The sequence below is a fragment of the Anas platyrhynchos genome, chromosome 3 (genome assembly GCF_047663525.1).
Source record: "Anas platyrhynchos isolate ZD024472 breed Pekin duck chromosome 3, IASCAAS_PekinDuck_T2T, whole genome shotgun sequence".
Taxonomy (NCBI): domain Eukaryota; kingdom Metazoa; phylum Chordata; class Aves; order Anseriformes; family Anatidae; genus Anas; species Anas platyrhynchos.
Genome location: NC_092589.1, coordinates 68,904,743 through 68,927,941, shown reverse-complemented (window position 1 = coordinate 68,927,941; position 23,199 = coordinate 68,904,743). Strand labels below are relative to the sequence as shown.

Below are 23,199 nucleotides of genomic sequence, written 5' to 3'. Positions count from 1 at the left end.
CACTGTGCATCTCCTCAGCTTCCCCCACGCAACAAGGAGCTCCCACGTGGGAGACCAGGACAGAACCCAAGAATTTCACAGACCTCAGCGTCCCTTCCAACACCCTCCCTTAGCGCCAGCAGAAACAAACTCCATGGCTGCATGCAGCATTATTCCGGGCATACCAAGAGGGACTCGGAGGGCTCTCCTCTCCCCAAGCTGCACCAGGTGCTGGCAGCGTGGGCCTGAGGAGAGGCCAGTGAGTGCATCTCTGGAAGGACGTGCAAGGAAAGGCCTTAAAGCACTACCCAGGAGCAACGAGTGAGAAACAGCCCCGCAGACACCGAGGTGTCATCGTGCCAGAGCAGAAAGTGGTGACAGGGGTAAGCAGGGGGGTGTCCGGAGCAAAACCAAGCCTGGGAGAAGGCGGGCAAGGGAGAGAGGGTGCTTTTTGTTGTGGTGTTCTCTTTGTGCGTGCTTTTTTTGTCTTTGTTTCTCACTACAGAAGTGTACTTTAATTGTCAGTAAGTTAAATCCAGCTGCCCGCACAGTCTGTTTTGCCCAGGGTGCTGGAGAGGGATCCCCCGTCCCCACCTAGGCCCGCCAGCTGGTCCATGCGTGCGCCCCAGCCCTGTCAGCGGGGTCGGCCGGCAGGGAGCCCGGCAGCCAGACAAGGCCAAACCCCCCAAAGTCACTTCGAAGGACGCTTTCTGAACCACGTAGCATGGTTTAAACATGTTTTAAAGCTAATTACGGCCACAATGAGGCTGTTTTATTGTCGGTGTACGGTTTCAGGACACATTTGGGCATCTGACAAACAACTGACAACTATGATCGTGTCAGCACTTCTTCAGCCAAAAAGCAACTAGCGCAGGAGTTGGATTACTTGGACTCTAACTACTGAGCCACAGGCAAGTCATACGACAAAACCAAGTACCCCAAGAACACATCAGGCCGAGCTGGTATTGGGGGCAGCGCTGTAGATGTGCTCCTTCCCTGAACTAACCCATCTACACCAAGCAGGCTTTGCTTCCAGCAGGGGCAGATGATCATCTCCTGATACAACCTCAAGTCACGGGAGGCTTTCAACTCTTCTTACCACTGCGTATCATTACTGCATTTGGCAACTTGTCCGTACTCTGAGAGGCACGGGTCTTTTAGCTGTCCTTAAACGCCTGCTGCTGAAGTCTTAGCACGTAACCGTAACAAGCAATAGTAATTCGGTGGGCATAAATCCTGGGTGTTCAGTGGAGAAACCACAGGTGCTCTTATCCAGCTAGCACTTCCTTCACCTCCACCCCCAGCACAGACGCGATGGCTCTGGCTGCCTTTTACTAGGCACTTACTGCGCACAACTGTTTAAAATTAATGCATTCTTCTCAAAATCATTAGACGAATTACTGCTTCCTTTAAAAGGAAGCATTAAAAGGACAAAAATGTCCTTTTGTGGTGTGAAACCACAAGCTGATTTTTCGGTCAACATGTAACAGACACGAGATGAGAAGTACTGCTAACCCCTAAGAACAAGCATGGAATATGTTTGCGCATCTTTACAGTTTGAGAAACTACTGCTGTCTTTGCAGCTGGGCAGCTGAGACATTTGTATAGGTTACAAGAGCTGATACTAGGTCCACAAAAGCGAATTGCCTGGAGGGAGGGACAAAACACATTGTTCTGAAGGGATGTACCTAACACCTGTTAGCTCGCCACCAGCACTGGAAGGCAGGCTGTCACTTCACAACCACACGGCCCGTGCAGGATGGCAAAGGCTGTTCTACCAGCCAGGCTTGTAGATTTTTAACACTAGATTTCTAAGCTCAGGTAATCAATTTTATGATGTACTATACGTATAAGTATATGCATACGTTTGTAACTGGTAATCAACCCCAAGCCTGCCCTGGTGATGTAACTCACCATTTACTGCCGTGCCCAGCCTGCCAAGATAAGCCTGCCTTCTCAGATGTCTCAAGCACGGCCACGTCTTCAGCCACAGGCTCCCAACACACCAGTGAAACCCTTTACAGAAAGGAAGCCATGGGATTTCTGCCCCCCTTCCCCAGCCCAAGTTAGAGGACCCCCCCTCTCCCCACTGCTCTGTCACGAAGCTGCCTGTGAAGCCCATGGCGCCCAGGAGGCAGCGCCCCGTGGCCTCATAATGTGCCATGACCTTCATTTGGGTTGTGACATCATTAAATCGCCACAGGGACAAGCCCTGTGGCCAGGGCCCAAGGAGCAGAGGGCACCACGCGGCTGCTTTTATAGTGCTAGTCGTGTCCTTTGGAGTTCTTTGCTTCAAGCACTTCATCGCTCCTCGCTTCTGTCACCTAACCAGCACTTGCCACCAAATTTCCGTGGTCGGCTACTGGCAGTACCAGCAGAAGGAAGTCCGAGTGGAGGCAGTGCAGTTGACTGAAAGCAGTGAGCATTTGTTTTTTCCCTTTGAAAGTGGACGTATTCCACTTTCCACTGGCATCTGTTGCACACGCACAGCCTGACCGACCGGCTGCCACCCCCAGAGAAACGCCACGTCCAGATGAACACTTTCACAGACTTAAACAACCTGGGAACCAACTGCACGCTTCAAAGGATGGCGTCGATGAGCAGGCAGAGGGCTTGAAGCCCTGCGCATCCTTCACCGCAGTTATTCAAACTCCTGCAGCACAGTGGGTAGCTGTTGCCTTAACGGGGGATAAACCGTGCTGCAGGGTTTTCATGAACAATTAAACGTTTACAAGAAGGGTGGAAAACGAGAATCAATCATACACATTCCAGAAGCAGAAATGTCATTTTTCAGGATAGGTACTAAAAGTGTTAAGAGTGAATTTATCTTGCATAGGCAGCAGAATTTGTTGTTCAACCCACTAGCTAAACAACAAGCACCTACCTAGAAAAAACCTCGGAGATGTGCAAACAAGACAGCACATCTTTTTCAGAGAGCGTGCTCCTATTAAACTGAAAAGCAAGAAAAATCTGGGAATGACAAGAGGGAATAAAAATGAAAGCCAAAACCGAAATAGTCCAAGAAGTGACCTTGCCTGTTACATCTGAAGAAAAATCAGAATGAATTTGCATCTATTACTGAAAATTTGATAATTGCCCTACATAAACAGTTACAGGATTCTTCAGTAGGCACCTACACCTAGCTCTGTAAGTGAACTGTAAGACTTTCAACATAACCAGAACTTCTGAATACCCATATCCATAGATGACTAACATACAGCTAGCAAAAACACAATGCTTTTCAGTAATAAAACAGTTTAACAAGGAAACACAGTCCTCAGATGTTATGCTCCCACACCAATATTTAAAAGACAACATAATCAGAATCCCTATTAAAGGATTGCTGTTAAAGAATTAAACATATTCTGTCAGGAGAAATATTCCTCCAGCTTCAAAGTAAGTGCTTAAACTCCTGTGTCCTAGTAGGACACAACTGTTCGGTCTCCAAAATACTTTTCCCACAGACAGCTTCTCTCCAAACATGAATAAATAAATAAGCCTAACCTGTCAATAGTATCATAGCACGGATCTCAGCAGCCATTTACCCCTTCATTACAATACCTGCATGGAGCTAATTAACTTCCACTTCTTTAGAGGAGTTAGAGAACCTCACAAAACAGCTTGTCGACTATTTCAAAGCAAGACTGATGAAGGAAGGGACTACTGTGTTGGAAACTCCAGTACAGACACTGTACCTCAAGGTTAAACTTCAGCTTTATGCACTTGCTTTCTAATGAACCACTACCTTCTGTTAGCCTCTCTTATCTCAAATTCGGTCTATCTACAACAGTTTTGCTACCCTGTTTCTTTTCCCAAACTCATATACAAACATATATTTTGAACTTCTCATTAACTCTGGGTATTGAAGGAATGGAGGGATGGGGAGTAAGGGAAAACAACAAGCACGATGTGTTCTCAGATCTCACAGCCACGTCTGAGAATTAAATTCTGACAAGCAAGCAAGAGGAAAACATTCATCCAGTTCCTTACGATCAGCACTGCTGTACTAAAACACACTATTTGACCCCAAACAAACGAAGGGAGGACAAAGCAATGAATGGCCCAATCCAGAGTTTTCTGAAGCAAATGTAAAAATGAAGACCAACAATGTCAGTAACAGTGTGGAGCCAGTGAATGGCACAACCAGAGCACGCATGTGAGAGCCTCCCAGTGTTCCTGCCCCAAACACAAATAACCAACAACTGAAACACCAAATTCCTGCAGTTTCTACCAAAGTAACTGAAATCTGTGCACCTAGCTCAGAATACCCAGCAGCTCTGCACCACGAAGATAACGTAACTTCGTTCTCTTACAGGAAGCGTTAAAAAAATCCACACTTCAGCAGGGCAAGCGTGTTATACATAGGAATTAATAATAGTGGTGAAGAAAAAAGGAACAATGCCTTCTTTCACATCACAGGGGACGAACATTAGACTATTTGCAGAGATTCAGGCAGCTGCTGAGAATGTCTTAGCAGCTCTTGTATTTGCAAGAAAAACCCTGTCAACTGAAACCAAAACAATCCTGCCATTTAAATGCGTCAACCTACCGTGAATGCAGTCATATTTTGCGTTTCCAGCATTAAAACACGAAATCCTGAAGGGGGAAAATAAAAACAAATCCAACAGCACTACTTCGCACTGGGCACTGCGCAGCCAAGCCACAGACCTTCACCGCGCTCTGTGACTTCAAGCAGTGAAAAATCACAAAATATTTGCAGGAACTCTGCAAGGTGAAACGAGTCCGTCATACTCCCAAATCCTGAAAAAAAGGCATCCAAAAACACTTTGCTCAGGGGCTCGCCCCTGCAGAAGCCCTGGCCGTGTCACTGCGGCCGCTTGGCCCCTCGCTGCCGAGGAGCTGCCAGCCCTGCTGGCTGGAGGTGACCGCCTGGCGTCCCTAATTCCGAATTTAAGCAGAATTTTAAATTAAATTTAAACTCAATGTAAGCTGCCCCCTGCCAGGCTGCGGGTCCCAGCTTCTCCTTAGCCTGGACACGGATAGAAAGGGGATGCAGAAAAAAACTGGGCTGAACAAATCCCGGGTGTCGCGGGGACTGCTCGCGGTCTAAGTCACTAAGTCACATAAAACAAAAAAAAAAAAACAAAAAAAAGAAGAAGAAGGGAAGCAAGGCTGCTTAGATCCGCTGCCCAAGGGTATACTAACAAAACAAGCCAAAAAAAAAAAAAAAAAAAAAAGGAAAGCCAGGCAGCCAAGCCCACGGAAGCGGATTAGGTCGGAGCCAGCTTCACCCCGCGCCGCGAGTCCCGGCGGAGCGCGGCAGGCCCCCGGCCCCCCGCACGCCAGGTTTTAAAAATTAAAACAAATTTAAGAATTAAAACAAATATGAATTTGGGAAACATAAAAGCCCTTCTTCACCCCCCCACCCCCTCCATCTCCCCCTGAAGCCAGCCGCGGAGCCCGGCGCCGCGTCCCCCCCGCCGCCCCGTCCCCGTCCCCGTCCCCGTCCCCGTCCCCGTCCCGTCCCCAATGCCCGGGGGGGTCCCGGGGGGTGCCGGGGGTGCCTCCGCCGCTTACCGGCCCTGTAGCCGCGCAGGCTGGCGCCGAGCTGTGTGTGCAGCCCGCCCCACATGCTGCCGGCCGCCGAGCGGGGACGGGGACGGGGCCGGGGACGGAGCCGGGGGGGCGTTAGCGGGGGTCTCCCCGCCGCGGGGGGGCCGCGGCCATGTCGGTGCCGGCTGCTGGCGGCCGGGGCCGCGCCGCCGCCTCCCGGCCCTGCGGAGCTGCGAGCGGGGCGGGGACGGGGGCGGGGGCCCCGCGGCTGCGGCTGCGGCTCGGGGGGAGCCGGCGGCGGGGGGCGGGCCCCGCCTCGCCTCGCCTCGGCCCGGCCCCGCGGAGGCCCCGTGCAGGCGGTGGGGGAGCCCCGAGCTCTGTGGTGCCCGCCAGGCCTCCGCCCGCTGTGCACAAGGGGGTTGGGGCCGGGACCAGTCCCCAAAAGGCGCCGCTCCGGAGTGACTCCGCTTCAGGAGGCCGAGGGCGCCCTGTGGGGGTCGGGGGGGTTCGCAGTTCTCCTGTGAAACGGCTCCGCCGCAGGACTTCGAGTGTCACCATCAAGTTTAAGCCACAGGGCTGGAACCAAAATGCCCCTGTCAGCAGTAACCCAGAGCCAGTAAGAGGCTTCCAACCCTCTGAGCCCGCTCCAAGTACTCGGGGAGAGGATCCTGCAGTAGCAGCACTCGTGTTGCTGCTGGGGGTTTGCAACCAGAGCCCTTCTGAGCCTACCAGCAACCCACATTGCCCATCACATCACAAAGTGAGGGAGAAGATGCTTGAGACAGCTTCTAACTTCAGTGTAACCATCCCAAAATCACAACACCCACCCCTGCCAAGATAAAAACACGGCTTTAGCTTTTATTGCCAAGTCCGACGGACATAGGCGTAGAGGTGAGGTGAAACGGGAGCGCTTCATGTGGAAACGCACACGATCGATAAATAAAATCTGTGCTCAAGGACTTCCTGCTGACCGAATGCATTTTTAATAGTAGCTGATTATCACGGAATAGCTTTTATCTCTTTGGGAAATTATAGGTTAGATTTCAGCACAAGTCATATTTTATTTATGCCTAGCTAGGTATCCAGAATGTACTCGGTAAAAGAGAGGCCTCAGAAGCACAGGAATGAGCTGGTAGGAATGCTTGCATATTGTTTTGTCTTCCTGCTTACCCACAAAAAGTCCTCACGTTGTCAGCAAAGACCCAACATGGCATGCACTCCTCACCAGCTCATTGTACCGAGGGAGCAAGACTGTCACTTTCCTAGGTAAAGCTGTAGAAACAGGCTTCAAAAAGTTAGTAAATACTGTCTTGCAAAGCACCCAGCACCAAGGAACGAATAAACAGCTTAGTCCAAGACTTCTTTAAAGCGCCTGCTGGTGTACAACATTGGTTTCATGCTGCTTTGTTGAGTTTGCTAAACTCTGGGTGAGCGCTGTGTAGCCAGCATGCTCGGAAGGGCGCACAGCGATCTGTGAGGAAGCTGAGTACCACGAAGGGGAAGGCTTCTAGCATCAAGTGAGTAGAAAACTTCCCCATCAGTGCAGAACTGTGGTGTCTGTGATGCTGCCCCATAGCACAGCTGCGAGAATCATGACAGCAGAAAGCTGCATGCCCAGGATCCACGTGGTAACGGGTCTTTGGTCTGCTACTACACGTCGCTGCAGTGCTGTTACGTGTCTCAGCACTGCCCTTCGTGGAGGCTTTACAGTTTCGTATGTCTCTGGTCTACTCATGAACAATGCTGCAGAGGAAAAAAAGCAGGGAAAAAAGAGGGGATCGGCGTGGCAGAGCAGCAGCAGTTGTTTGGGCTGAATCATTTCCTCACACTGCTTGCAGGGGGAGGTTGACTCAGCAGCTTCGTGTCTTCAGGGTGTCTGAGCTGGTCCTTCTGGGCTTTTAGTGTTACTGCTCAGAGCAAAAAGAAAAAAAAATGTACTTAAATCTGAGCAGCCAGGTAGCCGAACCTCAGACACGTCCATTGTTTTGATTGGATTTTAAGTTATTTTTATAGCAACTGAATGGACGTAGTAAAGCAAATAGCCTCAGTGTGTCTGCCTGGAAACTGGGCCAAACTGAAGGCAGTAGCTTCGCTCTGTGAATAAACTTAGCTTGCTAATGCTGTCTTCAGGTACATTTTACATCTGCAGTCTTCTTGAGCACAGTTCTAGATAGGGAGCAGAATCTGTTTTAGATTCTCAAAAACCTCTAAAAAAAAAAAAACGGTGAGAAAAAAAAAAAAAAATGTGCTAGCTGGATTGGACCTCCAGCAAAGATGAGTTTGTGCTATTTATTGCGGTTGAAGCAAGCAGTTCCTTTACATGCATCTGAGCTTGGAGATGCAGGGGACCCCAAGGACATCCCAAGCCCCCCCTCTTTGTAACAAGTCCATGTTCTCCCAGCTGAGCCGGTCCTGCTGGCTCTGGTCCACGGTGCCTGCACTTGTGCATCTGCACCTAATGGTGCCTGCTCACACTAAGACCACTTGCACTGGTTTATCACCTTCTAAATCTCGCGGGTTGGTAAGAATTAGGAGCCTGGCAATCTGTGTTCCAGCACTGCCCCCCTCCAGAGGGGTGTAGAGTTGAGGATACTCATTGGAAGTGGCACTGTGGTGCCAGGGAGACCTTGTAACCTTACATGTAAATCAGCAGTAAGTGGAAGCCGCCAGCACCCCAGTGTAATTATTGTGAAATGTGGTGCTCCAGACAATGAATGGAATCAAGTTGCTATTGTCTGAAAGGCCTTTTCCCCACCTCTTTCCTCATGGCACAGGCTCCACCTTCTTGGCAGGACCAACAAAGGAAAACAACAATGGAAAGTAATAGCTTAAGTGTTGGTACTAAGCAGATGCTGTCCCATTAATGTCAATTACAGCGCATCTTACCCAAGGGTTTGTGATCTATCTCTACGTTCAGAAATCACAAATCTTTTTTTTCTTCCCTGAATAAAAACATAATGCTCTAAATGGAATTAAGCTGAAACATAACCTCTGAAAGCAGCCTTTTTCTTTGATTAAAGGCGGAAATGTGTTCAGTATTTATACTACACACTCGCTTTCACATTTAATAGAATTAAAAGATTATTTTAAGAAAACCCGAATACTAAATAGCTAAATGTTGTTCCAAGAAGATGCAGACTATTCCACTAATTAAGACATCAAAGATTCAATCAAAAATCAATTTTGTCAATCAAAAAATCAACATCAGCATTCCTGAAAACACAGCTTGTAAAAGTTAAAATCACAGGTTTTCAGCTATTGCGTTATTTCACCAAGTACAGAAACCATTTTCCTCCACCCACAACTTTTTCAGTTGAACACTGTGTCCTGGCAAAGTCTAAGCACCCTTTCAGAAGCCTTAGAAGGCAAGGAGCCTTCCTTTGCCAAAAAGCAGCTCCGTATGTTGCACAGCGAGATGTGAAACCGCATCAGGAGGGACTGTAGCTAACAACAGCTTAGCTTACCTAACAAATTGCACCCTGTTGGTAGGAGCAGGTTGGTCGGTGAAAGGCTGAAATGTTCCACTACAAGTACATTGCATGTGCTGTACAGCAGTAACAATGAACTCTGTCAGCTGGTAGCTGCAAAGCAGGCGTCATGAAATAACACGGTGTATGCGACACTTCTCTTTTTGCCCTTTTCTACGAGCAAATTAGAAAGCATGTCTTCCACAAAGGAACACAAACTGAAATGGATTTGAGTCTGCTTAGCCCTGCATTTACAGTAACAGCTTAAGCCACAAGACAGAAGAAAGCCAAGAAGCTCAATGGTACCATAGCTATGGTTTATTACGAGCCTCCTGAAGTTTCAGATCCTTCTTAGCATTTCAGAACCAGATTTTCACCTGAGAATCTCAGCCTGAAAATGTTTTAGTTTATGTCATTGCTAGAAAACTCTTGGGACTTGGGGATTTTACGTGATTCATTACTGGCAGGCAGGACAAACACTTTTTTTTTTTGGTCATACGACTAAAATATAAATCTAAGAGATTTAAAACAATAATCCCGCAGCCATTAACTCTGATAGCACAGGAAGAGCACATCTCAGGTGTGGAATGCAGTGGCATTTATCCGGTGACTTGTAAAAACAACCAGGAATTTCCCAGATGTGCCCTTCTCGAGGGGAAATTTTTTAGTTCTGTTACTCCTCACCTCCATCGCCTCCTCTCCAAAACAGAGAGGGCAAGAAAGGGAAATAGAAGGAACTTAGGAGGGGATGGAGAGAATATTTAACAACCTACAGGCCTCAGCAGCTTCCTGATGGCTTCTTGTAGCTTCCAGGGTTGGCTCCTAACACGTTCAAGAGCAGAGTGCCTGTACCAGAGCAGCCAGCCTCTTCCCCTTGCCCCAGTGGGACTCACTAATTTAGCCAACTTCAGAACATAGCATTTAGACAAAATACATTTCAATGAATAAATAAATAAATATGTTTCTCCTACTCCTGTTGCATGACTTTTTTACAGTTTCTACAGTTCTCTTGTTCCTGAACCCACCCTAGTCACCTTCGCTTCCAACAAACAGACTGACTGACTTTAGGAGCACCCATCCTTTTTTTTTTTTTTTTTCCATTGGGTCCAAGATAAAAAGAAATAACAGTCTGTAAAGCCACTTTAGAGGGAGGAATGACACCTCTTGGTGATATTCTGCATCTGTTCTGATGCTGGAGCAAGCAACGAAGGTCAGATTTGGGACCTCTTGTAGTCAAGAGACTTCTCTGATAGCAGCTGATCAAAAACTGCTTTGGTATTCTCTGGTATTTCTTTGGTGCTCTTCAGAGGGCAAGGCCAGCAAAATGAAGCACATGTAGCCACGAGATAACTGCACTACCAGTCATCGGATCAGGCAGGCATGACACAGTTTCAAAATGGCTATACCAAGCCCTTTCAATTCAGAATGATCAAAATACTAAACTTTTTTGTGTTTACTTTTCTGTGCTTTAGCTTATGCTAAAGCCTAGGAAGCTTCAGCAGTGCTGCAGGCCAGGTTTTCAAGCTGACTGCCACTGGCAATGTTTGAGCTTTTGCAGTTGACATTTTACTTCGAGGCAGTCTTGCTTGACTTGATGTTATACACAGATAAATGAATGCAGGCGGATAAAGCAAGAGGCGATATTGCTATTCAGTGACTTGCAGATTGTTTAAGCTGCTTTATGCAGATTAACCTCCACCACAAACGTGAAATAGCTGCTATATTAGAAGCAGAAAACAGCATTTAGCTTGGTCTGTTTACAACCTCCCTCCTTTAAAGGTTAATCAGAAAACTTGCCCCTTGTATTCAGCCACTGAAACGAAGAAAGGATCATGCAGTGAGCTTCTCTGCTCCATCCCAGCCTCTGTGCAGAAGGAATAAATCCCGCTTTCCTTTTGCAACAAACACCCCCACTGAGTTCTCTAACTGTTGAGAAATACAGAGCTTAAAACGACAGGTGATGCTTTAACAAAAGGCCAAACAACCAGCCAGCAGTGCAACGTTACATGAGTACTTGCAAATGGAAAGTTCTCCCAAATGCCCATCACTGTCTGCTTACAGCCTGAAACACAGGATTTGTTTACTCCGAGTCAGAAATACAACCTACAAACATGGCTAGTCAAAAAAGAATCTGGTCGCTTGTGTTTGAGCCAACCCAGTACTACTGCAAAGGGATGAAATTTCAGTAAAGTGAAAGAAAGCACCATGCCACTGCTCAGTTTAGTCAGCTCAGTGCTGCCAGATGTCCATACATAATAAATGGAAAAATTTATTTCATGCTTTAACTATAAATGTGATAACTTCGTGAAGCTCTCCTCCACCTCATTTTTGTGTTGTTTTTGATTCTGCGATGATCACCACCACTGATTGTACCGTAACTTGGTACTATATACTATAATGAAAATCCAGTCTAAAAAGCCATCAGTAAGCCCGCACAGCACACCACTTGCAGATGTCCCAGCAGCAGCCCACTCCTTCAGCAGAGCACATATCCATCATTATTTTAATAGCATTCTGACATTACACTGATACATTTATACATTAGCACACACTTTTTAGACAAATCCAGGTCACCAAAACAGGTAGAAAATTACCAAAATGCACAAAAGTGAACTGTGCTAATTTGCACTGGCCACAATGCCCATCAGATTTTCTCCATAGAGCCTTAAGGTTAGTGTATGACACACTGTGAGTCCACCACAGTACCCTTAGACTGTTTTGCTTTTGATTTAAAATTAACACAGACGAGAATGTTTATTAAAAGTAACTTTGAGACTCAGACTTGGCTAAGTACTTTCTCTAGTATTCTACTTATAACGCATTGCTCGAGTGACAGAATTGGTGTCGGAAGCGATGTAGTAAACATGCATCTTGATCTTTGGTCACGGACAAAACAGCAAGAAATTGAGCTTGTAAATGAGCATGGTACTTTAAAGTACATAAGCTTTAAAAGAAGCATAAAAGCATAAGTGTTGCTGCTTAAATTTCCTGGACTGTCCCACTACCTTAGGAATCCCATGGTTTAAGAATTGCACCCTGTAATGCCCCATTTGCCATTCTAGTGTCTCAAATAAGGTTACGTGGCTACATCAGTTAAAAATAAATTGAAGAATCACAATTCCAATTTGTTGGCTAATACAGAACATTACAGTAAAATATGCTTTATACTTTATTATTTATTTCTTACTGAGCTTTCATGACATGAGACCTTCATGACCATGGCCCTGCTGGAATGCACCCGCGGTGGTCATCATGACGGGAACTTATCTTAGCACAGCCACTATAGTTATAAAATACAGTAGAAAAATGAGAAAGAAATGAAAAGGAAAGAGACAATTGTAATAAAGTATCTTTAAAGGCATGCAAATATAATTTGGTTTTCACTTCTATGTTTGAAGATAATGTGTCACCTCTGCAAGTTGAATATAACAGACCTCTAAAATAATCCCAAAGATCTAAAACCCTAGAAGTCTGTAGCAAACTCTAAAAGCAGAACTTAATCAAATAACATTTCCTGTAACACTGTAAGTGTTACGTAACCTTGAGCTTATATATTTTAACATATAGTCCCTGGCACAGAGTAAGGGACCACCTTACCATTTTACTTCTATATTTACCATTTTCTGCATTGTGCTTTAATTTCTGAAACTGCCTCTACAGAAGCATTAAATTATCACTGCCAAGGATTGTTTTTCTTCATCATGAGGCACGTTAAATGTTCAGAAGAAGGCTTTCCCTTGCAAGATTTCCAGATCAGTCCTGAAGCACCAAGAAGCTGCAGGATGCAAATGACCAACATTTTGTTCCTCCCGGCTAATCCTCTGGAAGCTCCTCCTGACAAACAAAACGTGACCTACTGCAAATTCAAGAACACAGATGGGAAGAAAATGTGCACAGTTTAGTTTCTTGGAAAAAAAATACAGGAGTTAGTAAATACAAGTGGCTAGCGAGTCACTTTGTAAGCCAAGTTGAATCAAGCAGGTCCAACTGTGTTTCTTCATCTAGTAAAGTCCCTAACTTTCCCTCTTTTTTTTTTCTTTTTTTTTTTTTTTAAGCATAACCTTTTGTATTACTTTTAAGTATAATTTTACATGAACTATATACAGGGACTCAAACTGGACCATACGGTTTGAGATCAGTTTGCTAACAACTCATTCATTTAAAATACCAGTGAGCAGTCACTGAACTGGACTCAAGCAGTGATTGCCATACAAGTTTTCACTACCCTGAACCTCAGTGACTGCAAATATTCCCCCAGCCACAGTACAGGCTCCTCCCTGCATGATGGTAAGTCCATATGGAGCAGCACAACATGGACTCACAAGCTCCATGAAGTACTGGGGCCTGATTTACCAAAAAAAGGGCAGAGACCAGAGTTATCAGGTCAGTGCCGAAGAGGGCAAAGGCCTGGAGTCCCCGTGGCTCTGGTCTGCAGGGAAGCTCTGCCTGATGCAGCTGCAGGGTCTCCGGCTCACTTGAAAACACTTGAAAAGTCACCTGTTGGTTGAATGGCCCTCAGTACCAACACAACTGATTATGTGCAAGGAAGAATAAACACATTAGACCACAGAATAAATGATCCAATTAGCTCTGCAATTTAATCAGACTGTTTACCATCCCAGAAAGACGACATTTTCGAAGGAACCCAGGGTCAGGTTTTCCCAAGCTCTCATCTTCCCATATGGTGTATTTTGCTTTTTGCAAAATCTGCCTGCGAGCAGGACTGTTTGGCAAAGAATAAAAAGCCAGATTTCTGAATGTGCTCTTCCCCCTCCCTCATTGGTTCTATTTTTAAGCACAAAACTCGCTCCGTATAATTTCCTGCTATTTGACAGCCAGTCACACTATTAGTTTTAACAGGAGAGTGGCAGACTTGATTCGGCTCAGGTCTCAGCACAGAAGAGAGAGAACTGTCCCTATAAACAAGTCACAGTGTCAGACAGTAGCACTTCTGGATGGGAAATGAGTGTGATGCAGGTCTGCTCCAGGTCACCAAGCACAGCACAAAGCCTTTTGTCATATTTTGTCTTCGATGCAGGCACTGCCAATGGCTTCAGTCCTCTTTCAGCCCACATGGAGCTGGGGAGAGAGCTCAGGGCTCTTCAGTTACAAGTCCTGCCTGTGGGCTTTGCTAAATGTCCTTATTACCTGTAGAATTGCTTATTCATGGCCTAGTAAGCTGAGTTTTTGTTAAAAATTGATTGTGTTCTCACATTATTACCAACCAGTTTCAAGTCTACCACTTAAACTGAACGCTTTTAAATATTTACAGGGAGACGAAACCAATCCAATTACTAACTATCCTATGCACAGCTGTCAGAAAAAGTAATGATGAAGAATTAGTAAAATTTACAGTGAAAGCACTTTTTAGAAAATGACTGTTTTCATAATACTTTTAAATACTATTTTCTGAACACTTTCATACTACATATATACTAATAGAGAAGGAATGGTTACATTAGCAAAGAGGCTTTACTAAAGACAGCTTTAATTTTTCAAATGCCACGTGTTTTTCTCGCCCAGCAGAGTATCGACTTCCTTCATGAACATGATGTTTTCCCTTGGGAAGCAGAGAAGGGTATAAGATGTACCCAAGCAGTTACAATTCCTCTTGGCTGACCTAAAGAGAAGGCCTGGCTGATAATGCTGAAAGGGGTTCTTTATGACAGCAGGACGAGTTGCTCAGTAGCAGTACAGATGGGTTGTTTTCCTTCTGTGGCTCCCCCAGCCCCATTCCCCAGGAAAAGAAAAGCGAGTTGAAATTAGTAGTCAGTTCGGAAGAGATTTTGGACCCTTAGCAGATTGTAACAAACAGAAGTCATGGGCAAGATAGCAAAGAGGGTGATTTTCCACATCTGCAGAATAGGAGTTATGGGAATTAAGAAGACAATTCTGAAATAGCATTAACTTCTAAACCACAATTAAAGCATAGTTAGCTTTTCAGAAATCAGAAACAGGCTCCTGGTAGGAGGCCCTGAATTCTCATTTGCCTCCCAAACAGCAGGACGTGCACTGTTGGTTTCTCCCAAAGAGCAACAGTCAAACATAATTTTCTGGATGCTACAAAGAAACATGTATGAGTATATCAAGAAATGCCTTTTTAGACGATTGTTAGTATCAGTTTCTTGAGTTTTGATGTTCTCTTCATGAAGTCAACAGTTCAGAAAATGAGCAGGCTTTTTTGAGGTAAAAAGCTTTTGGCAAATAAACAAGGAGATTGATTAGTCTTTCTTTTCTTGCTTGCATTCAGGCAGCCTGGGCAGTCAGTACTGAAATCCATGTGAGGGGCCCAATCCTGTTCCAAAACCAGGAAAACTGCTGGGCTCACAGGGGGTCAGAGGGACCACCTCCACTATATGCATTTAGATCATGAGCTCTCTTCATATAAAATGTTTCAGAAGGCAATAAACAAAACATAAAGGGTATTTGTTCCCTCCCAGAGAATGTCGTCACTTCAGAAAGAAACAGAAAATGAAAGAAAGGGTGAGAAAGAAACAGAAAAAATGAGAAGGAACAAGAGAGTAAGTGAGATAATGGGGAAAAAGAAAAAAAGAAAAAAAAAAGAAAAAGGAAAAAGAAAAAGGAAAAAAAAAAAAAAGAAATAAAAACAGAAAAAGAAAACAAGGAGGGAAGGAAGAGAAAGGAAGGAAAGGAGAAAGCATGAGTAGACAGCCCTGACAACATGCAGATTTGGAGAAAATTTCTTTTATTTTGGATGGAGGGAGAGGTTTAGTTTGTGGATCAGTGTTATACTGATTCCTGTTTGGAATAATTTACAACACTGGATATGCAGACAAATCCCACACATGTAACTGTAAGCAAAATCAGCCTGGAGCCCACAGTAATCAGCAAACCGTACAGCCTCCAGATATGCTCAGCTGTTCTTGTCTTTCAAAACACATCCTTGCTCAATGCTTTCCAGTTTGCTTACGAGCTGAGACCTTTTTGGTGACAGTAAATACACACAGAGAAATTCCAACCAAGCAGACGATTCTGCTCACTGGCTCACCAGGGCTTCTAAGAAAGGCAAAAACAACCCCAGCTAGCCTGAAAGCAAAAGGACGTTGCTTAAAGAATTATTTCCCTCCCCCCAAACGCCCTTCCTTGCATACATGGATTGTTGTTAAATGAGAAAGGTACAATAGAAAGCCACAGAAAAAAAAAAAAAGTAATGGACATATTTCCTTCTGGGCATTAACATAACCATTGAAGCAGCTATTTTAGCTACCTTGTTCGTGACCTGTCCTTGTTCCCATTAAGAAGCCACTTCCAGAGGTTTGCAGCTCCAGCCACAGAGACCCCCTCTGGAGTTAAACAGCATCCGAGCACCATATATACTATTTATTTCCAACTGGCTAGATAGCACATGTTAACATCTTCCTTCTAAAGACCTAGATTCTGCAAGTGAAAATCACGCCTTGGCTCTCCGGATGCTTCTGTCTAAACTGTTCCACATTGGCTTAATTAACTGATCACAGCAATAAGCTCTGCTAAAATGGTTCTCAGTAAAAGAGTGGGAACGAGATAAGAGGGAGCTGCATGAGCAGGACTGGATGAAGCTTTTCTCTTAGCTGCTACCCAAGCAAGATCCAAGAAAGGATCAGGGACCTTGGCTCAGCACCTTTCTCAGCTGGATGGGATTTGCATTTTTGGAGACTGAAGGCAGGATTCTGAATCAAGCCTGATACTTCTAATGCTGCATCTAGAAAAGTTCAGGCATTGTTTTCAGGTCACTGCAGAGAAAGACAACCACTGTAACTTTGGATTTAGGGTTGCTTTGTGACATGGCAAAATTATCTTGAAGAGGAACAATCATGAACATTTGCCCTATTGTCTTAGCTTTATTTTTTCCCACTGACTGAATGTCAATCCAGCCATAAAAAATGATTTTTCCCCTTCCTATTCTACTTTGTGGTGGCACTACACAGCTATGTATCCCCATCTCTCTAATATACTTGCCAATACAAAGAGAACCGATGCTTCTGTTCTCCAGCTGGAGAACTGCTCAGAACAACGTTTTCTACAGTAATCCAGTCAAAATGTCATGGCTTCGTTTATGTATCTCTTACTGTAATGATGCAACACTGAAAGCACTGAACAGCAGCAAAACAAACTCATAACAGATAGCACTTCTGCTTTAAGCACCTTTAAAACAAAGATCCTGAAGTGTTTTACAAGAATAAAGCAAGCTTCACAACCATCTTGATGGAGTTGTAGTGTCCACCACAAAGATCTTCCAGCCATAGATTATTTTTATTCCAAGCTATCAGTAGGTAAACTAAGGCAGTTTCAGAGCCTGGGACTGTATCCAAGGAACACAGCCAATTAGGTTAAATTCTGTTTTCTTTTTTTTTTTCACAATTTAAGACATGATGCATGCACAGATCTCCAGTGAAGGCACAATGGTTTATTCACATCATCCTATAGATGAACAGAGTCCCATGTGTTTACCCAGTGCAGGGCTGGCTTCATTCAGCAGACCAATGCATATTAGCAAACTGTAAAGGAATGCAGCAGCCTATCTCCTATAAACACCACTCGGCTATTTAAGCCTTCACTGCACTAGAAATAGACTTATATCTCACAAACACCACCAAATGCCAGGGCATATCATTTATTCATTACATACTATATTATTTTTCAAATCAGACTATATAAAGCTGGAGAAATGTTCTCATACATGATTCACTTCTGCACTAAGGCATTTACACAGTTTTTAAGTCAGTTTGCATATCGTGCAGTGAAGGTCAAGCCACAAGGCAGAAGATTCAGATTTTGCTCTGCGTCCCGCTCCTGGGTCCGTGACTGACCCCAAACACTTTCCCTAGGGTTTATTTTTCAACACTGCCCTGCACAGCGACTTGGCTGGCTCTTCTTTCTGTTGTCCTGGACGATCTTCATTTGCAGCCCCTCATGCAAATGGTGAGATAAAGCCACAGCCCCTCTTGCTGAAACATGGCATCTGGAAAACTGTCTGCTCCAAGACAGGTAAGGACAAGCAGCCCTGCTATGTCCTTGTGTTCACTCAACCACAGGTCACCCACGTGAAGACTATATGTAGTCAAGTCTCTAGTCTGCAAACCTCCTTTCAAATGCTGCCTGCTTTTGGTCAAGTACGGACCATTATCACTTTTAGTGCCTAGACATGTAAAGACAGTTCAAATAAAAAAAAATACATTTGATGCGGGCAGACAATGAAGCCTTAGGATATAACGCTGTCTAATTAATCTATTTTGAACTGCCTGTGTGGGACTCGTTTTGGATTGTACAGTTTTGCACACAGAGGATGTGATCTGATCTTTTATGCCTCCTCTTCTAGTTAAGCTAGGTTTTCACACCGACAGCAGAGCTATTGTGTGCATGACATTTACTGCTGGAAATGGATGCTGTGTCTTGGCAATGAACGGAAAATCTGAGCACAAGCAATGAAAAGACATCTTCACAGTGTTCCTTGCTCTCTTGTTAGTCATTCAACGTAGAGGAATTCAGCGCAGAGGAAACACGCTGGGTGAATGTCACTGTTCGCAGCTCTTGCTGGAAACAACACCAAAAAAAAGGGGCTAAAACTGGGTATGGGCACTGAGTGCGACAGGCCCCGGATCTTCAGTGCATGCCAATTAAAAACTTCCTGACTGCAGAGGAAGTCCCAGCAAGCCAGCTGGGGTTTGTTTGGGAAACATGTAATTTTCCATATAGGACAGCAAGTTGGATGCTTGTTTTCAGGTTGTATGGAAAAATCTAACGTCTCTGAGGGATTTGTGTGGAGACGTAGATTTGTAGCCTGCAGAAGGAAGGAAGGCACAGTCTACAGTCCAGAAAGCAGAGCGTCAACCAGACCAGAGCTTCCCCAACTTTTTGTAACCTCACTTGAGAGTAGTGTCCGGGTTTTATGTCTGGTTGGGTCCCAAGGAGTCAACACAGGCTTTCTGTGCAGGCACAGCTCTAACGTGTTTACATCCATCAGCGAGACTTGCCTCTTCACTCAGACCATAGAAAACAGCTTTAGAAACAAGGATACCTTGGTTTTGTTTCTGCTTTTATCATTTTGTCCATATAAGAACTTGGCTAAGTAACTAAGGTATTACAGGATGGCCATCATTAGACTAGTTGATCAACAACAGTGTTTTTTGTGAAGGTTAAGTGCAAGAGTCATTACCAATTTCTCTAGTTTCAGTCCTTCCATTCTGCAGGACACAGAATTTCATCCAGAGAGCTTCTGCGTTTCTTTTACACTCAAATTTCTCAGTCCTCAAAAAGCTGAGTTGTGTACCCTACAAACTGAGCAGGAGAAGCCCTGACACCAGTGGCAACTGAGTCAAAGGCACTGAATTGGTTAGGCACAGGGTTGATCTCAAGTGCTCTAAGACATCCCAGGCGTGCCTTATGCTACATAAGAGGCTGAAAAACCCCATGATCCCTCTTAACCCAGCCTCAGAAATAATTCCTACCCAAGTTCTCAAACTGTTGCATATGGATTTGATTTGGGGAGTGTCAGCAAGACGCACAAGCAAGCGCCTGAGGAAGGCACATCCCAGACGCAGCCCGGAGCAGCAGCCCTCTCTGTCTACGATCGTGTCTGCTGCTCAGGACTGGGAGGTGAAAAAGAATCCACCAGGGATCTAACTGATCGCCTGTGCGTGGGTGGAGAAAATAAATCCTTCCTGATACCAGCATGCGGCTGGCCAAAGCCCAAGATATGATTAGGTAATTATCAGTTAATTAAGATTTTGATCCAAACTGTATATACTGTACAAAAGTGGCTAAGGTGCAAGCAGCCCTGCTTTCCTCATGGCCTGGTACGGAAAGGGCTGGAAAATGAAGTTTATTATTGAAGAATTCAGAGATTCCAAGACCAGGAAAGACAATTACAGGTATAGGAAACTAAAAAGGTTCAAACTTGTTCAATCATTGTTTCTGTTCTTAAAAGAGGTCTTTCCTGAAAAATCTAATTGTGCATTTACCACCTTTAATAAGTTGTTCTGGTGTTTAATTACCCTCATTGCTAGGAAATGCCTCTCGTTTCAATGTTGGATTTGTTTAACAACAGCTCCCAGGCAATGGACCACGTGAAATGGCTCCTCTGGTCAGGTACCTCTCTGCTATGGATGCATTTGTACACAGTAGAGAGCCAAATCCTTTCAACCACTGTTAAGCAGGCATGTTGAATACTTAAAGCTGAACATTGCAAGGTCTGATTTCCAGCTCTTGGACACATCTTTGGCCCTTCTTTAACCTCTCTCCTGTACTCACACGTTTCTTGTTGCCCGGGCACTGTCAGTGCCCTCAGTGTTTCTGATGCCATGAGAACTGCCCCTTCTGTGTAACTAAAACTTGTTTTAGCCTGCTTTACTAAGTCAAAATTGAACTGGAAACACACATTGAAAGTATTCTCTGTACTACAAAGACTTCATAACCTTTCTTAGAGTCTTAATTCTTTTAAGATGTAATATCCCAACCTATAGGTCTAACCAGGATATTTTTTCCAGTTCTGTTAAATTGTACACCACTGGAATAAAATAAATGGTATTTATTGTGACCAAATCACCAAGAAATTCTTATTAGACTGAGCAGTTAATATATTCCTTGAATCACTTACTATTTCACCAGCATTTATATCACTTACAGACCTCACCAGGAAAAGAAAAAAAAAACCAACTCTCTCTCTCTCTTTATCAGTGCCATCTCTAGAGACAGAGAGAGCCCTTTCGCAACTGAAGCACCATACAACAACCTTTAAGAATGTAATTCACAGAGCATTTCACATCCAAAATGCTGTGTGTGTGCCCAGCCCCTGTGCTTGCAGCCTGGCACTGTGGGGGGACTGGAGCCAATTCCCATCTCTGCCTGCCCCAGGCTCCATCACCATCTGACGAGCGTGCAGGGGTCTACACCTCTTTTTCTTGAATTGGCTCCATAGATAATCTTCTGGTGATACGCGGAACATGAATGAGCCATAGAACACAAATCACATAAAACTCACAAAATCATGTAATGAATTAGATTTCTAATCTAGAATTTTTACCCCTTTCAACCCCAAAAGAAAAAAGAAATAGGCCAAGGTGATTGTTGTAATCTTTCTAGCCCTCACTGTGCAATGAGGGTGACACTCTTCTCACTGAAAAGCATTGTGTAATGGTCATTTGCATACCACTCTTCATGAAATTAAATTGAAAGCTGCTGCCTAGAAGACCTGTCAGGCATTTATGCCCTGCATTTTCTTATTTTCTTCATATTTATATTGAAAAATGGAGAATGCAACCAGCCAGCTAAGGTGGTGCTCAAAGTTTTGCTCTTCTTGCAGTACCAGCCACTATAAATGTTACTTGCAGCACCTGTATTTTTCCATTACATCTTCACTAAATCAACTCTAGTTGTCACTCAACAGTGTATTTACAACACAACGAAATTTGAAGACATACACAAAAATACTATTGCATACAAATGTTTCTGTGGGAGAGTTAAGCTGTAGTACTTTGGTGTTACAGCACTGGAGTGTGAGGCACTTGGCAAGTTTTTTATACTGGACAAGTAATAAAATGAAGTTATCTGGAAAAAGAAACTTATGGTAGATAAAGTGAAATATTTAAAGGAGCCCTAATCAAATCAAGGTGCTTGCCTCATGAAATATGTTCACATGAGCACTAGTATACTAAAAACACATAGGATGCACACAAACATAAAACCAGACAAATGCATTTACAAATCAGGTTCCAGGTCACTGAACAAAAGATGTTGCCATTGACACATAGCCACTGGCCCACAAAGGGTGATATGTATTATCTTGGTTTGATTTCCAGTAGCAAGATGACATTTTGCAAAACCCATTGCATCACAGTACCTTACATCAACATTGATGTGCCTGTAAGGTAACAACTACTTAACAGGTAACAGATTCCAGATTTAATTATATTTTTGCACCTAGAACTCTCCAAAAGGACAGAAAGGAATATTAATGCAAAGCCATTACAAATTGCTTTTTTGGGTAGTGTGCTTCTATTCACTTAGCTCTCCATCAAGTGCAGCATGAATAGGCATCTGCAGTGCAGCTCCCCAGGACACTACAGTGAGGGCAGAGATCCATCAGAGAAAATTACATCAGGTGATCTACCAAGCATAAGCAATAGAGCCAGCAAGGCCCAGTTTACAATCCTGTACAGAATCATGAAGCCATTTGATGTAAACCAGCTGCTCTGTTCATGGTCTTCACACTATAGCCAACTATGCCACCAGAACGTGCAGACAAGACCCAAGTGTCTGATGGTTTTATGATTTTTCGTTTCAGTAAAATTTGTGTACTATTTAGACATTCTTGCAATTAAGCGAAGAACCAAAATCAACAAATGTCTTTCTTTCAGGCATTAACATTAAATGTTAACTGATTTTCCACAAACAGCTTTGCCAGAACAATGTTAAGCCTAGGAAAATGAAACTGTTTTTAAAAATTTATCTGCCCATTGCAGTCTGAATACAGATTTCACACTGCTGAATGCATCTCTAATGACACTTCACCTCTAGCTGTTCAAAAACTTGCCAAACAAATTATTTTGGCTGGCTTTACCAGAGGAATCATACATCCTAAATCAACAAACCACTAGGTAATTCACGACTGGTTATCAAGCACCTGATAGAAAGCATTGCATGCACAGGACTAGACTAAATTTAGAGAAGAGAGGTATGAATATCACACTCCCGTTCTTAGACTGGAGTTATTAGTGCCCAGGGTCAGTGGGAAACCAACGATATTTTTCATGGGAGGAATAAAGCAAGCACAGCTTAGATGTGGGCTTGCTCTTGGCTGAGCAAGGCAGCTCCCTGGCTCTCCAAACAACTAATTGCACCTTGTGTCCCAGGAAGCCTGGCTCCCCAGGGCCCTTCCTGGCAGAGTCCCTGTCCCCGAGGCCTCCCCCATACCCTCATGGACCCCAGGGATTTGGGGCAGGCTGGCAGCACCCAGGCAGCAGAGGCTGAGCCAGGCTGTGTCTGCAGTCAGCTCAGAGCCGGGCTGCCCCCCTCACGCTGAGCAAAATGGACGCGCTGCTGCGGTAGGCCTCGAGTCCGGTGCGGCAAGCAGCCTTCTGCCTGCAAGTCCTGCCAGAAAACACGCGAGCGCTGATCCTGCCAACTGGCAGAGGGCCGCTCTGAAGGAGTAAGGTGTCTAGCCAAAAGAGGCACAAGATTTACCCTCGGAGAGAGCAGCGGGCTTTCTGAAGGGAGATGCAGCCCCGGAGGCCAGGAAGTG

General features: G+C 44.6%; 1 protein-coding gene across 5 annotated transcripts in view; it reads right to left on the bottom strand.

Moving 5' to 3' along the window:
• Positions 1–23,199, bottom strand: part of CEP85L (centrosomal protein 85 like) — a 143,079-nt gene that overhangs the window by 105,649 nt on the left and 14,231 nt on the right. The window contains exon 1 of one of the 5 annotated variants that reach the window (XM_027453598.3): positions 5,518–5,744. The exons of 1 other annotated variant lie outside the window; for it this stretch is intronic. In XM_027453598.3, coding sequence (XP_027309399.2) covers positions 5,518–5,572 — 55 coding nt within the window. In that variant the 5' untranslated portion in view covers positions 5,573–5,744. Of the gene's footprint in view, positions 1–1,893; positions 2,117–4,528; positions 4,740–5,517; positions 5,745–23,199 lie in introns of those variants that run through there. 3 more of the 5 variants (XM_038177764.2, XM_038177765.2, XM_072036081.1) reach the window with 3 other exon arrangements.